General features: G+C 48.1%; 1 protein-coding gene across 5 annotated transcripts in view; it reads right to left on the bottom strand.

Annotated features, from left to right (window-relative positions):
* The window catches only part of LOC123772658 (uncharacterized), a 697131-nt gene extending 683824 nt beyond the window's left edge, over window positions 1-13307 (bottom strand). For all 5 annotated transcript variants that reach the window (XR_006774694.2, XR_011222564.1, XM_069303582.1 and 2 more), the window contains exon 1: window positions 13164-13307. Coding sequence is in view for 3 of the 5 variants with exons in the window: in XM_069303582.1 (XP_069159683.1) it covers window positions 13164-13189 (26 nt within the window). In the remaining 2 variants the exon portion in view is untranslated. The remainder of the gene's footprint in view (window positions 1-13163) is intronic.
* Between the last annotated feature and the right edge of the window lie 1969 nt (window positions 13308-15276).

Here is a 15276-nt window from a genome sequence, read left to right as displayed (position 1 = left end):
CAACCCCACTCCAGAGGCCGCGAGACCTCGACAACCCTACTCCATAATCCGCGAGACCTCGACAACCCCACTCCAGAGGCCGCGAGACCTCGACAACCTCCCCCTCCAGAGTCCGCGAGACCTCAACAACCCCCCTCCAAGAGGCCGCGAGACCTCGACAACCCTCCTCCAGAGGCCGCGAGACCTCGACAACCCCCAAGAGGCCGCAAAACCTCGACAACCCCCCTTCAGAGGCCACAAGACCTCGACAACCCCCAAGAGGCCGCAAGACCTCGACAACCCCCAAGAGGCCGCAAGACCTCGACAACCCCCAAGAGGCCGCAAGACCTCGACAACCCCCAAGAGGCCGCAAGACCTCGACAACCCCCAAGAGACCGCAAGACCTCGACAACCCCCAAGAGGCCGCAAGACCTCGACAACCCCCAAGAGGCTGCAAGACCTCGACAACCCCACTCCAGAGACCGCAAGACCTCGACAACCCCCCCTCTAGAGACCGCAAGACCTCGACAACCCCCAAGAGGCCGCAAGACCTCGACAACCCCCAAGAGGCCGCAAGACCTCGACAACCCCCAAGAGACCGCAAGACCTCGACAACCCCCAAGAGGCCGCAAGACCTCGACAACCCCCAAGAGGCCGCAAGACCTCGACAACCCCCAAGAGGCCGCAAGACCTCGACAACCCCCAAGAGGCCGCAAGACCTCGACAACCTCCAAGAGGCCGCAAGACCTCGACAACCCCCAAGAGGCCGCAAGACCTCGACAACCCCCAAGAGGCCGCAAGACCTCGACAACCTCCAAGAGGCCGCAAGACCTCGACAACCCCCAAGAGGCCGCAAGACCTCGACAACCCCCAAGAGGCCGCAAGACCTCGACAACCCCCAAGATGCCGCAAGACCTCGACAACCCCCAAGAGGCCGCAAGACCTCGACAACCCCCAAGAGGCCGCAAGACCTTGAGCCCAACGCCAGACTAAATAAGAGTTGTTGCCAAGATGGTTCCATCTGGCTTTATTTCTCCTTAACAAATCATATTCGCCGGAGCAGATTGTCTATTTGAAGGCGAGCCGCGCGCCGCCTTCCCCCGGCAACGCCACGCGCCATATTTTCGTATTCAATTGTATTTTCAACCCAGAATTATAGCCGCGTTAAACTAGTTTTTTTTACTTGAGTAATTGAAATTTTTAAGCTGTTGTGTAATATATATCTATAAAAGAGTGTGTTTGTACGTGTCTCCGAGTTAAAGGTTATAGATGTTTGCCATAAGCTTCATACATAATTTTCCAGAGGGGGTGTGTGTTACGGGTTCGCCATAGCCCGTGCTACTTGGAACTATGTTCCAGGTAGCGAATCTTTAACAACAACAAACAATTCCAGGGGTGATCCCTGCAAACACACACCGTAACTGTCCCTATTTTCCGCTTGTTATAACTTGTAATAAAGTGATTACACCTTGTTTAACGTTTTTATGACGTGTTATTAGGACGTTGTTACAACTTGCTGTATTGGTTGTTACTAAGTCTTAGGTGTTAAAACTTGTTCGAACGTTGAAGCATTGTCTTACTTTCGTCATGTTTGGGATTTGTTGTAGTTTGGGGAATGATGTGAGAGAGTCTGGGTCAATCCCAGGGGAGCCGGACGGCCGAGCGGACAGCACGCTGGGCTTGAGATCCTGTGGTCCTGGGTTCGATCCCAGGCGCCGGCGAGAAACAATGGGCAGAGTTTCTTTCACCCTATGCCCCTGTTACCTAGCAGTAAAATAGGTACCTGGGTGTTAGTCAGCTGTCACGGGCTGCTTCCTGGGGGTGGAGGCCTGGTCGAGGACCGGGCCGCGGGGACACTAAACCCCCGAAATCATCTCAAGATAACCTCAAGATAATCCCCATACCATTCGTTAAGTTGGGGTTGCTCCTATTGCGACAACCAACGACGCAACCCGTTCTCGCAAATTTAATAAGTCAATATTGACTTTACGAATTTGCGAAAACGGGTTGAACGACGCCATTGGAGTAACATGAAGGTTTGGGTTTTCCATAATTTCCACAAATTTTCAGGGGGTTCGTAACACACAACATAACTACAACGTTCTTACACCTTTGCAGCAACATAATAGAAAAATATATTTTGACAGTCTAATGTACTGAATCCTGAGCCATTTTCATTTTATATCTATTACATACACTCTTTCTAACACACATTCCCGGAATTGTAGCCCATGTCAGCTGTCTAACTTCCTGCAATCTATTTACCACTTGGTGAACAAAGATATCGGGTAAAAGAAAACTCATTTGTTTCTGCCTCAGCCAGGAATCGAACCCGGACCCCCTTGGACCACGACTCTTGAGCACTGTCATTTCTAAGCCCGTGTTGTCTGGTGTTATACTTTTGTTCCTCTTCCAGGTACTTCAAAAGTCTGTGGTTAATTATTTTGTCGAATATTTTGCCTGGCTCTACGAGAAGGAAAATTGGTCAGTAATATTCTGTTTGGTGCCGCCGGAGACTGCTAGTTTGTTGTGCACCCCATACTCCTCCTGTGAGCGGTAGCGCAAAAAGGACTAGAGAGCACAAAAGATCAATGTGGCCTAAATGGAGAGCATGGCCTGCTTTCCATGTCGTAGCTCGGTCGATTGAGGTAGCGTCTGGGATGCTCCCGGACGCAGGTTCGAATCCTGGTCACGGCGCTTGTGGATTTGTTCACTCAATGGAGAACTTTACAGTAACAGTTTCATCTAACCTGCCCACCTTATAATATCACATAATAAAAAAATCTAACTATGTATTTACAATTAAACATACATTAATGGTAGATCTTTGGCTAATACATAACCTGGTTTAGACTAGTTATATGCTCGGGCAATGTACTGCTGGATCATTGAGGAGCTGCTGTTTATAATTATTAGTCTTCACACAACACAGCTTCTTTCTTAGACTCGTACGTCATTTATCTACCAGACGCGAAATATATATACATGCAGTGCAAGGATTTCATATTAGTTGTATTGATATGGTTTGCCAGCTCATGCAGTGAGAGTTTTGATTGCTCTAAGTAAGTAATAATCAATACAAGGCACCAAACCGGGAAGGCTATGTAGCACCATCAAAGTGAGGGATAATCAGAGGGCGCTAAATATTGACTGCTCTAAATGGCTTAATTTTTGTCACGGTCTAAGATGTAATGCTCTAGTGTGCCCTTTCTTTGTCCACTTTACACTTCATCTATACCCTTATACAAGCCGGAGTGCCAGATATACCAAGTCGTACTCGAGCTGTGACGACAACGTTCATACGAATATATTGACACATCTAATTGAGATTAACAACGGATATGATAATTCCTATTTGCATCATTCTGCTTTCTTCAAATTCATTTAAGAGGTCTCGTCTAATGGCACTTTTAATGGATCTTTTTGATAGCTCAAAATTACGTTCAATACTATTTTACAGTCTATATTTAGTTTTTGTTTACTGTAAGCCTCGAAAGGACGTCAATTTTATCTTATTCCTACAGGCCCATGTGAAAGAAATCCATAACGTTTTGACTGACCCCCCATATTAAGTATGCATATATATATATATATATATATATATATATATATATATATATATATATATATATATATATATATATATATATATATATATATATATATATATATATATATATATAATGTACAACAACGATTACAAAAACCCTGATCCACGTATGTGGGAAAAAACCCACATGAGAAAAATAACGAATGCTAAACATGTTTTCGGCTCAATTCACCTTCATCAAAGCATTTTAGAATGAATGATAGATTCTAAAATGCTCTCATGAAGGCGAATTGAGCCGAAAACGCGTTTAGCATTTATTATTTTCACATGTGGGTTTTCTGCATATATTTATCTTGTATATCTATGTCTGGCTTCGGAGTCTAGCACGTTACTATTTGACTACAAACTATTAAATATTAGTAGTGAGGAAAGAGTCAGAAATAATTAAGCTGTCTATTGCAGCATTTTCAATAATTTTGAGTGCAACCAGTTCGACTTGCAAGGTTGCAAAGCATCTTATTGCTTCTTAATTACAATTATTACTTAACCTATACCGTTGATAGGTTAAGTAATAATTGTAAATAAGAAGCAATAAGATGCTTATCTTAACATATTAAGAAGGTTAGGTGAGGTCGGTGTTTTCTATGAAGCTTTTCAAAGTAAACTAAAATATTCACAATAAATTAGTACGTCACATATGCACTTATTAAATAAGCCAATATTGACCGTAAGCAAGTGCGAGAACGGGTTGCGCAAGGTGGATACCTAGTTACTAACCCTTATATCCTTTTCAATTGTGCTTCCATCGGGTTAATGAACAATAACAGCACCTCCTTCCCTCCCTGTAGCTGTACCGAGTGATCCGTCAGTGTAAATGGTCTGTGATATTTGTTGCTTGTAGATTGTGTTCTAGAGTGATAATTTTACCGCAAGTCGAGCACGAGGGTTTGTGATTAGTTTCTTGGTGTTGGTTATTTAGGCGTCAGGATGTTAAAATGTACTATGTTCCAAGGTGGAAGGAAGTGCTGTACTCCTTCATCTTTACACACATCTTGCAGTCCATCATTCTAATAGCAATGGCTGTTCTTTGAATCCACCTAGAATCACTAGTTTTACTGCGTACGTGTTCTATCAGTTCAACTAATATTTGCTTGAGCTGAGTGTTCCGACTTGGGAATTAATCTGGTAGTGGCATTGTGAAGTATGCTGGGAACAGTCCGGATGCAAGAGCAGCATTTAATATTCGCGTATATTGATAGACTACAACCACTGCAAGGCGGGTCAATACCAGTGTGTTTATTCTCCTAATTGTTCTTGAAGTTCCAGCTCTCACGAATTCTTCCCTAATAATTTTATCCATTCCTCTTAGTATTTTAGACGTAGTGATCATATCGTCGTGACTCCGGGCACCGCCGGGGGCAACCCAGCCAATACAACCCTCAGCTTACCTTGAGGTGTTTCCGGGGCTTAGCGTCCCCGCGGCCCGGTCCTCGACCAGGCCTCCTAGCACACGACACCAACACGCCGGGGGGCCATGACCCCCCCTTCCCACCCCACTGCTAATAATATGCTAATAAAGATATATTGCCATAAAGAGTATTAATGTCATTTGTTACACTATGTTTGATGCTATTGGTCGATGGCAAGCACTCGCAAATGGCCCCATTACCAAATTATAATATTAATTGTATACTTCTCCATCAATACAAAATTACTTGTTCAACAAATTAGTTTACGTTTAAAAACGGTAAATATTGTTTTTTTTGGTCCACATTAACGTGGTTTTCGTGACGCCTCCCTTGACACCCGCCACACCTCCCCTGACACCCGCCACACCTCCCCTGACACCCGCCACACCTCCCCTGACACCCGCCACGCCTCCCCTGACACCCGCCACGCCTCCCCTGACACCCGCCACACCTCCCCTGACACCCGCCACACCTCCCCTGACACCCGCCACACCTCCCCTGACACCCGCCACGCCTCCCCTGACACCCGCCACGCCTCCCCTGACACCCGCCACGCCTCCCTTGACACCCGCCACACCTCCCCTGACACCCGCCACACCTCCCCTGACACCCGCCACACCTCCCTTGACACCCGCCACACCTCCCCTGACACCCGCCACACCTCCCCTGACACCCGCCACACCTCCCTGACACCCGCCACACCTCCCTTGACACCCGCCACACCTCCCTTGACACCCGCCACACCTCCCTTGACACCCGCCACACCTCCCCTGACACCCGCCACACCTCCCTGACACCCGCCACACCTCCCCTGACACCTCTAAGGTCGCCGGAAGATCCCCCCCCCCACTCACCATCTTGGGTGTGTCAACATTCTCACACTATCTTACCTGTTTCCTCGCGCTCCTCCACGGGCGCCTTCACCTTCCCCTGCCTCTTGTCCCTTGCAACAGTGCCAAGATGGCCCCACCTCCCGTGGGGGTGCCAAGGTGCCACCAGTCCCCTGGGGGTAGTGTTAAGGTGCCACCAGTCCCCTGGGGGTAGTGTTAAGGTGCCACCAGTCCCCTGGGGGTAGTGTTAAGGTGCCACCAGTCCCCTGGGGGTAGTGTTAAGGTGCCACCAGTCCCCTGGGGGTAGTGTTAAGGTGCCACCAGTCCCCTGGGGGTAGTGTTAAGGTGCCACCAGTCCCCTGGGGGTAGTGTTAAGGTGCCACCAGTCCCCTGGGGGTAGTGTTAAGGTGCCACCAGTCCCCTGGGGGGTAGTGTTAAGGTGCCACCAGTCCCCTGGGGGTAGTGTTAAGGTGCCACCAGTCCCCTGGGGGTAGTGTTAAGGTGCCACCAGTCCCCTGGGGGTAGTGTTAAGGTGCCACCAGTCCCCTGGGGGTAGTGTTAAGGTGCCACCAGTCCCCTGGGGGTAGTGTTAAGGTGCCACCAGTCCCCTGGGGGTAGTGTTAAGGTGCCACCAGTCCCCTTGGGGTAGTGTTAAGGTGTCCCACATGGTATGGTAGACGGTCTGGACAATGAGGGTGTTGGACGCCGCTGCTCACCCTTGGTGTCAGAACAGCCTGGTTGATCATGTACACCCTTACATGTAGAGAAACTATGTTGGAAATTTTTGGGCTTTTATTAGGTAGAGTTTTCTTCCTCAGAGTAACGTATTACAGCTCTGCTCTTCAACGGGGGTATTCTGCACATCCTGCCATGTCTCCTGGTCACATGTGGTGGTGTTTCTGTGTGCAGGTCTGCAATAAGTTCCTTTAATATATTCCAAGAGCAGAATATAATATGGCCGAAATGCTACGCGTACTAGTGGCTTTAGGTATTGTATGTACCAGCTCTATCTATAAATCCATCAGAATGTTTGTAACTGCATCTATGTATGTACTTTCACTAAATAAAATATTATTATTATAATAATGTGTCACTCTCTAGCCCGTTCTCTATATTTACTAATCCGTAAAAAATATAGCAACGGTGTTGCCTAACCTCTATTTATTTATTTATTTATTTATTTATTTATATATATATACAAGAAGGTACATTGGGATTGTGAGGATACATAGCATAGTAATTACATTCTTGTAAAGCCACTTGTACGCGCAGCGTTTCGGGCAAACCAGAAACCTAACCAGAAACGTTCGACCCCAAGCAACTCACCTAACCTATGGAGGCCGAGGTATAGACACGTCAATATTACCGTGTTCTAGTGTTTCACCAACACGTCGCCTTCTTAACGTATTGGTGGAGTGCGCCTTAACATGCGAGGCGTCAGGCGAGACGACGGACTGGTCTCCTCCACAGCGCTCCAGGGGGAGTACACCTTGAGAAATGTTATGCGTTCCCAATAACACAGTTTTACTGAATGGATCCCGGCAACAAATGTTCTCTGCACGTTCTCCAGGTCAGCAATTTTGCAATGAAGCCGTTTATATTACCCACAAGAAGGCCTATAGGCCTCTATCTTGAAGTTGTCTTGAGATGATTTCGGGGCTTTAGTGTCCCCGCGGCCCGGTCCTCGACCAGGCCTCCACCCCCAGGAAGCAGCCCGTGAAAGCAGAATATTTTGATATGGGTCTTTGATAGGGTCATATGAGATATGACCCATGTACCTATTTTACTGCCAGGTAACAGGGGCATAGGGTGAAAGAAACTCTGCCCATTGTTTCTCGCCGGTGCACGGGATCGAACCCGGGACCACAGGATCACAAGTCCAGCGTGCTGTCCGCTCGGCCGACCGGCTCCCCACTCTAGGGCCTAGTTTGGGCCTACTTGTTTTAAATGTTCTTGTTATTCAGCTGGTCAGCTACGGAGAAGGGTACTTGAGTGTGCCCTTTAATTCCTCGTAAGATCCTCTTGAGACGATTCTACTCGACCCGTTACGTTTGTTCCACAGCGCTGCAAGATCTTTCCTTCACTGTACACTACACTGTCTTCCGTGGCCCCTCCCCCCCCCCCACCGGAAGATTCCACATCTGTGCCCCCCACCGGAAGATTCCACATCTGTGCCCCCCACCGGAAGATTCCACATCTGTGCCCCCCCCCACCGGAAGATTCCACATCTGTGCCCCCCCCCCCCACCGGAAGATTCCACATCTGTGCCCCCCCCCCCCACCGGAAGATTCGGAGCCTTCTGTGCCCCCCACCGGAAGATTCGACATCTTATGCGCCCCCCACCGGAAGATTCGACATCTTATGCGCCCCCCCCCCCCACCGGAAGATTCGACATCTTCTGCGCCCCCCACCGGAAGATTCGACATCTTCTGTGCCTCCACCGGAAGATTCGACATCTTATGCGCCCCCCCCCACCGGAAGATTCGACATCTTATGCGCCCCCCACCGGAAGATTCGACATCTTCTGCGCCCCCCCCACCGGAAGATTCGACATCTTATGCGCCCCCCCCCCCCACCGGAAGATTCGACATCTTATGCGCCCCCCCCCACCGGAAGATTCGACATCTTATGCGCCCCCACCGGAAGATTCGACATCTTCTGCGCCCCCCACCGGAAGATTCGACATCTTCTGCGCCCCCCCCCACCGGAAGATTCGACATCTTATGCGCCCCCACCGGAAGATTCGACATCTTATGCGCCCCCCACCGGAAGATTCGACATCTTCTGCGCCCCCCCCCCCACCGGAAGATTCGACATCTTCTGCGCCCCCCGCCGGAAGATTCGACATCTTCTGCGCCCCCAAACCGGAAGATTCGACATCTTCTGCGCCCCCACCGGAAGATTCGACATCTTCTGCGCCCCCAAACCGGAAGATTCGACATCTTCTGCGCCCCCCCCGCCGGAAGATTCGACATCTTCTGCGCCCCCCCCCCCCCCCCCGCCGGAAGATTCGACATCTTCTGTGCCCCCACCGGAAGATTCGACATCTGCGCCCCCACCGGAAGATTCGACATCTTCTGTGCCCCCACCGGAAGATTCGACATCTTCTGCGCCCCCCCCCCCACCGGAAGATTCGACATCTTCTGCGCCCCCCCCCCCCCACCGGAAGATTCGACATCTTCTGTGCCCCCACCGGAAGATACGACATCTTCTGCGCCCCCCCCACCGGAAGATTCGACATCTTCTGCGCCCCCCCCACCGGAAGATTCGACATCTTATGCGCCCCCCCCACCGGAAGATTCGACATCTTCTGCGCCCCCCCCCCACCGGAAGATTCGACATCTTCTGCGCCCCCCACCGGAAGATTCGACATCTTCTGCGCCCCCCCCCCACCGGAAGATTCGACATCTTCTGCGCCCCCCACCGGAAGATTCGACATCTTCTGCGCCCCCACCGGAAGATTCGACATCTTCTGCGCCCCCACCGGAAGATTCGACATCTTCTGTGCCCCCACCGGAAGATTCGACATCTTCTGCGCCCCCCACCGGAAGATTCGACATCTTCTGTGCCCCCACCGGAAGATTCGACATCTTCTGCGCCCCCCTACCGGAAGTATCGACATCTTCTGCGCCCCCCACCGGAAGATTCGACATCTTCTGCGCCCCCCACCGGAAGATTCGACATCTTCTGTGCCCCCACCGGAAGATTCGCCATCTTCTGCGCCCCCACCGGAAGATTCGACATCTTCTGCGCCCCCCGCCGGAAGATTCGACATCTTCTGCGCCCCCCGCCGGAAGATTCAACATCTTCTGCGCCCCCCACCGGAAGATTCGACATCTTCTGCGCCCCCCACCGGAAGATTCGACATCTTCTGCGCCCCCCACCGGAAGATTCGACATCTTCTGTGCCCCCACCGGAAGATTCGACATCTTCTGCGCCCCCCCCCCCCCCACCGGAAGATTCGACATCTTCTGCGCCCCCCCCCCCCCCACCGGAAGATTCGACATCTTCTGCGCCCCCCCACCGGAAGATTCGACATCTTCTGCGCCCCCCACCGGAAGATTCGACATCTTCTGCGCCCCCCGCCGGAAGATTCGACATCTTCTGCGCCCCCCACCGGAAGATTCGACATCTTCTGCGCCCCCCACCGGAAGATTCGACATCTTCTGCGCCCCCCACCGGAAGATTCGACATCTTCTGTACCCCCACCGGAAGATTCGACATCTTCTGCGCCCCCCCCCCCCCCCACCGGAAGATTCGACATCTTCTGCGCCCCCCCCCCCCACCGGAAGATTCGACATCTTCTGCGCCCCCCACCGGAAGATTCGACATCTTCTGCGCCCCCCACCGGAAGATTCTTGTATACGTCGTCCACAAGCCCACTCCTCCGTCCGTCCTGACGGATAGCCACTAATTCATCTGTCATGCATTTTCTCTTGCTTACTGTATCTTTAACTGTCAAGTTATTGTCCCATTTATTAATTTCTGCTCCATCTTTTGAGCTTTCTAATCTCCGATTCACAACCACGTGTATATATGTTGGCAGTATACTGCCAACGCGGTATACCATACACGTGTTTACAGTATACCGCCAACACGCTGTGATATGTCGCAAATCACAGGGCAAGATAGCGAGTCAACATCATCAAGAGGAGCCTCGCCACAGCCCGCTGCCCGGCACGAAGCACCTATACAGACTCTACAACACTCAGAAGCGTCCACCACGCTTCCCTGGAAGGATGGTGAGCTAATGATGTGGAGGTACTCATCCACACTGGACAGTACCTACCTCCAACACAGTGGAATGAAATTCGACTGTCAAGGACTGCCTTACTGTGGCGCCACTTTCAGGGAAACACAAAGTCAGCAATTACATAGGTCTGACACGTGGTTGCTGCGTTGTTCCGATTGGCTCGGAAATCCTTGGTTCGTGGTGCAAATGTACCATGAACTTACTGAGGGATCTGGGAAGTAAGTAATTATCAAAATAAGGCACCAAAGAGGGATCTGGGAAGTAAACTAATCAAGATCACAAAAGACCAAAGAGCAACAAGTTTCTTGTTCCAGCACCTCTTGTGCCGCTGTTCAGATGCCTGCTGCATCTTGGGCACGCGTCCAACTCCAGAGGAGTTCGCGGAGGTGTTTGAATTGTATTAACTCTCAAGTTGGTTTGTGATATATATTAATGAATTCCGTTCATTTGTAATTTGACTTGTAATGGTAAAGTTATGCACGTTAGTGCCACACAATTTGTAATCACGTAAATAAAGTACACAATTAAGAAGCGGTAATAAGAGACGCCAAAGCTCACGAGATCAGAGATAAACCGAATGCCCCCTATTTGCTTCCCCGAGGCTATGGGTCCCCACAACTGCACCGGAGGTAGTACCCTGTAATATTATATATATATATATACATATATATATATATATATATATACATATATATATATATATATATATATATATATATATATATATATATATATATATATATATATATATATATATATATATATATATATATATATATATATTGGATAAGTGAAAGGGAAGAATGGAAGTAACTACAAAGGGCCTATTGGCCTATGCTTCCTCTTGATGCTTCTATATTCGTAAGGAGTCTTGAGATATATATATATATATATATATATATATATATATATATATATATATATATATATATATATATATATATATATATATATATATATATATATATATAATGGACCTTCGTGAGAATAAGGAAACAGTTGTCAGAAATGGTGATAAATCGCCAATATACTCCCACTGTCAAAAAGGATGAAATATATTCAGAAAAATGTACCTCATTCTCTGTGATCAAACTAAATCCCAAAGGACACTATAATAGTGCCGAAGTGTAAACAAAGGTACAGAGGCGGGTTACTAACGTAGATGATACCAAGCTGTGTAGACTTGTCCTGCCGTCAGCTACTGCGGGGGTACATGCAACTCTGGACCTGGATTCACGAAGCAGTTACGCAAGCACTTACGAACGTGTACATCTTTCCTCAATCTTTGACGGCATTGTTTACATTTATTAAACAGTTTACAAGCAGTAAAACTTGCCAATCAACTGTTGTTATTGTTATAAACAGCCTCCTGGTGCTTCGGAGCTCATTAACTGTTTAATAATTGTAAACAAAGCCGCCAAAGATTGAGAAAAGATGTATAGGTTCGTAAGTGCTTGCGTAACTGCTTCGTGAATCTGGTCCCTGGTAACCAACAACCTTGTGTGTTACCATTGTACGTCAGCATTAACAGTTACATATTAGGGATGTCAGCACCAGTAATTGTCATAGAGATTTCAGAATCTACAGTTAGCATAGAGTGGCCACCATCAAGTTATACTAGCGATGTCATCATCAAGTTATCATAGTGACGTCAGCATCAAGTTACCATAGTGACGTCAGCATCAAGTTACCAGTGACGTCAGCATCAAGTTACCATAGTGACGTCAGCATCAAGTTACCATAGTAACGTCAGCATCAAGTTATCATAGTGACGTCAGCATCAAGTTATCATAGTGACGTCAGCATCAAGTTATCATAGTGACGTCAGCATCAAGTTACCATAGTGACGTCAGCATCAAGTTACCATAGTGACGTCAGCATCAAGTTACCATAGTGACGTCAGCATCAAGTTACCATAGTAACGTCAGCATCAAGTTACCATAGTGACGTCAGCATCAAGTTATCATAGTGACGTCAGCATCAAGTTACCATAGTGACGTCAGCATCAAGTTACCATAGTGACGTCAGCATCAAGTTACCATAGTGACGTCAGCATCAAGTTACCATAGTAACGTCAGCATCAAGTTACCATAGTGACGTCAGCATCAAGTTACCATAGTGACGTCAGCATCAAGTTACCATAGTGACGTCAGCATCAATGCTTACTATAGAACTGTCATCATAACTTCCCATACACAGATGCAGGTCGAAGGTCCACGTAAAATCAGCTCAAAACTTTAGTATTCAGAAATAACTATACATTTAAAATTGATTTCGTTTGCAAGAAAAAATGCAAAAAATTGTATAGGTCGTAATTAATAGCAAAACACGTAACTGGGGGCAGGGGGCCTTTGACAAGTCACAGGCTTCCTGTCCTCGTCGAGGCCACTAGAGAGACAGTAGCTGATTGATAAAGATTAAGCCACCCAAGAGGTGGCACGGGCATGAATAGCCCGTAAGAGATAGTAGGTATTAGGTAAAGATATATATAAATATGTCAAAATGTGTGGGGTTAAGAGTGAGGCGGCTATGTGAAGCCACCTGCGACACTACTGCCACATAAACCACCTCAAGACACTCACTCTGTGGAGTTGTGGCGGCTGGTCATGGTGGGCGGAGGTGTAAGATCCCAGGATAAGGGGCTGTCACAGTATATCCAGGAGCGTTGTCATCACTATACACGTTACTTCCTCACCCTCCCTCGCGCGACGCACACCCTCGCTCGCCAGGCTCCACGAGCGCACTGACTCCAGGCCCCTGGCCCAGGCTCCTTCCTTCCTCTCCTGGTGTTAGTGGCCGACATTTACCTAAATCATCAATATTATAGTCAACAGTGGTTAATGCTATTCGAGGCTTTGTTTATACATCTTGCGAGGGGGAAGACTTGATCCAAACTATGTCTTGAAAGGATGTACAAAAGAATAGAGTTAGCATAGAGTAAAAGATTAGTTGGCAGCGTTACATTGCGGCGCGGCACTGATGCCAACTTCTCCGGGAGTTTAGTGCCAATATTCCTTCCACGTTGTGAGAGATGTGATTAATCTCCTCCATTCATCTCCTTAAACATTAAATCACTAAACTGCAGTACATAGAAACTTAATATTATCAATTTTGCAGTCGAGACTTAAACTAATCCACCTTCCTCATACACTAACTTTTTCTGTAGCCTATTTTTGTGGGCTTAACTTTCCTCCCCTTGGGAGAGACCAATTTTGTTTGTTGTTGATCTCTAAATTAAGCTCCTAAGATGCCGTTTTTATGTTTTATGAAATAATTCTGAACGTGAGCGAATCAGAGTTTTGTGAGGCTGCGTATGTCAACTGAATACTATTGTGAAGCGCGTCATAAGGCGCGTCTTAAAGCGTCATCAGGCGTGTCTTTTGCGTCTTGAGGCATGTCTTAGCATATGTCTTAATACGTCTTAACTCATGTCTTAGTGTATGCTAGGGCGATTCTGAGTGCAAGTCTCCGCACAAAAGTTATGGGATGAGGTGAAGATTCTGAAAACCATAAAGAATTTAAGTGGTTCACTGAACGATCGGCCCAAGAGGCGCTGTTTCAAACCCCTTAAGTGACCATTAGATAACACCATTACTGTAAACTGTTCCAGTCGTCTGAAACCTGTGAAGATACTGTGACACCGTAGTGACGTCACACACCAACTCTACACTAAACAGAAGACGCAACATGTTATCTCTTATTTGCATTACATTAGGTTTGGTGAGGTGAGTTACGTTAGTTTACGCTGTTAGTTTAGGCTAGGTTAGTGTAGGCCAGTTAGGTTAGGCTAGTTTAAGTTAGGCTAGTTTTGGTTAGGATAAGTTAGTTTAGGCTAGGCTAGATTAGGCTAAGATAGGTTAGGCTAGTTTAAGTTAGGCTAGTTTTGGTTAGGCTAAGTTAGTTTAGGCTAGGCTAGATTAGGCTAAGATAGGTTAGGCTAGCTTAGGTTAGGCTGGGTTAGGCTAAGTTAGGTTAGGCTAGTTTAGGTTTGGCTAAGTTAGGTTAGGCTAAGATAAGTTAGGCTAGTTTAGGTTAGGCTAAGTTAGGTTAGGCTAGTTTAGGTTAGGTTAGATTTTCGAAATTTACAAGAGTCAAAACTCAAGATTATTATTGTCATAGACAACTTTCCTAAGAAGAATAGGTGTGATAAGAGAGTCGGGAACCATTGTAATGTGCGATAAGTGCTTGTAAGTTAGAGCCCAGGAGCTGGGCTCTAACTTGATGCTTGCTCTACAAAACCATGTACTTAAGTCCGCACAACACTTTCAGTCGCAACTCAAGGGGAAAACAAATAAAATAAATTCGTTTCCTGGAACCTGGAATTGCCATTTTTTTGTCGATGGGACGTCGACTCTGCCCGGCCACCCCTACCACACCAGCCCTGCCACACACCAGCCCTGCCACACACCAGCCCTGCCACACACCAGCCCTGCCACACCAGCCCTGCCACACACCAGCCCTGCCACACACCAGCCCTGCCACACACCAGCCCTGCCACACACCAGCCCTGCCACACACCAGCCCTGCCACACACCAGCCCTGCCACACCAGCCCTGCCACACACCAGCCCTGCCACACACCAGCCCTGCCACACCAGCCCTGCCACACCAGCCCTGCCACACACCAGCCCTGCCACACACCAGCCCTGCCACACCAGCCCTGCCACACACCAGCCCTGCCACACACCAGCCCTGC

This window comes from Procambarus clarkii, chromosome 50 (genome assembly GCF_040958095.1).
Source record: "Procambarus clarkii isolate CNS0578487 chromosome 50, FALCON_Pclarkii_2.0, whole genome shotgun sequence".
Taxonomy (NCBI): domain Eukaryota; kingdom Metazoa; phylum Arthropoda; class Malacostraca; order Decapoda; family Cambaridae; genus Procambarus; species Procambarus clarkii.
Note: the sequence above shows the minus strand (reverse complement) of the source record. Positions and strands in the feature narration are given on the sequence as shown.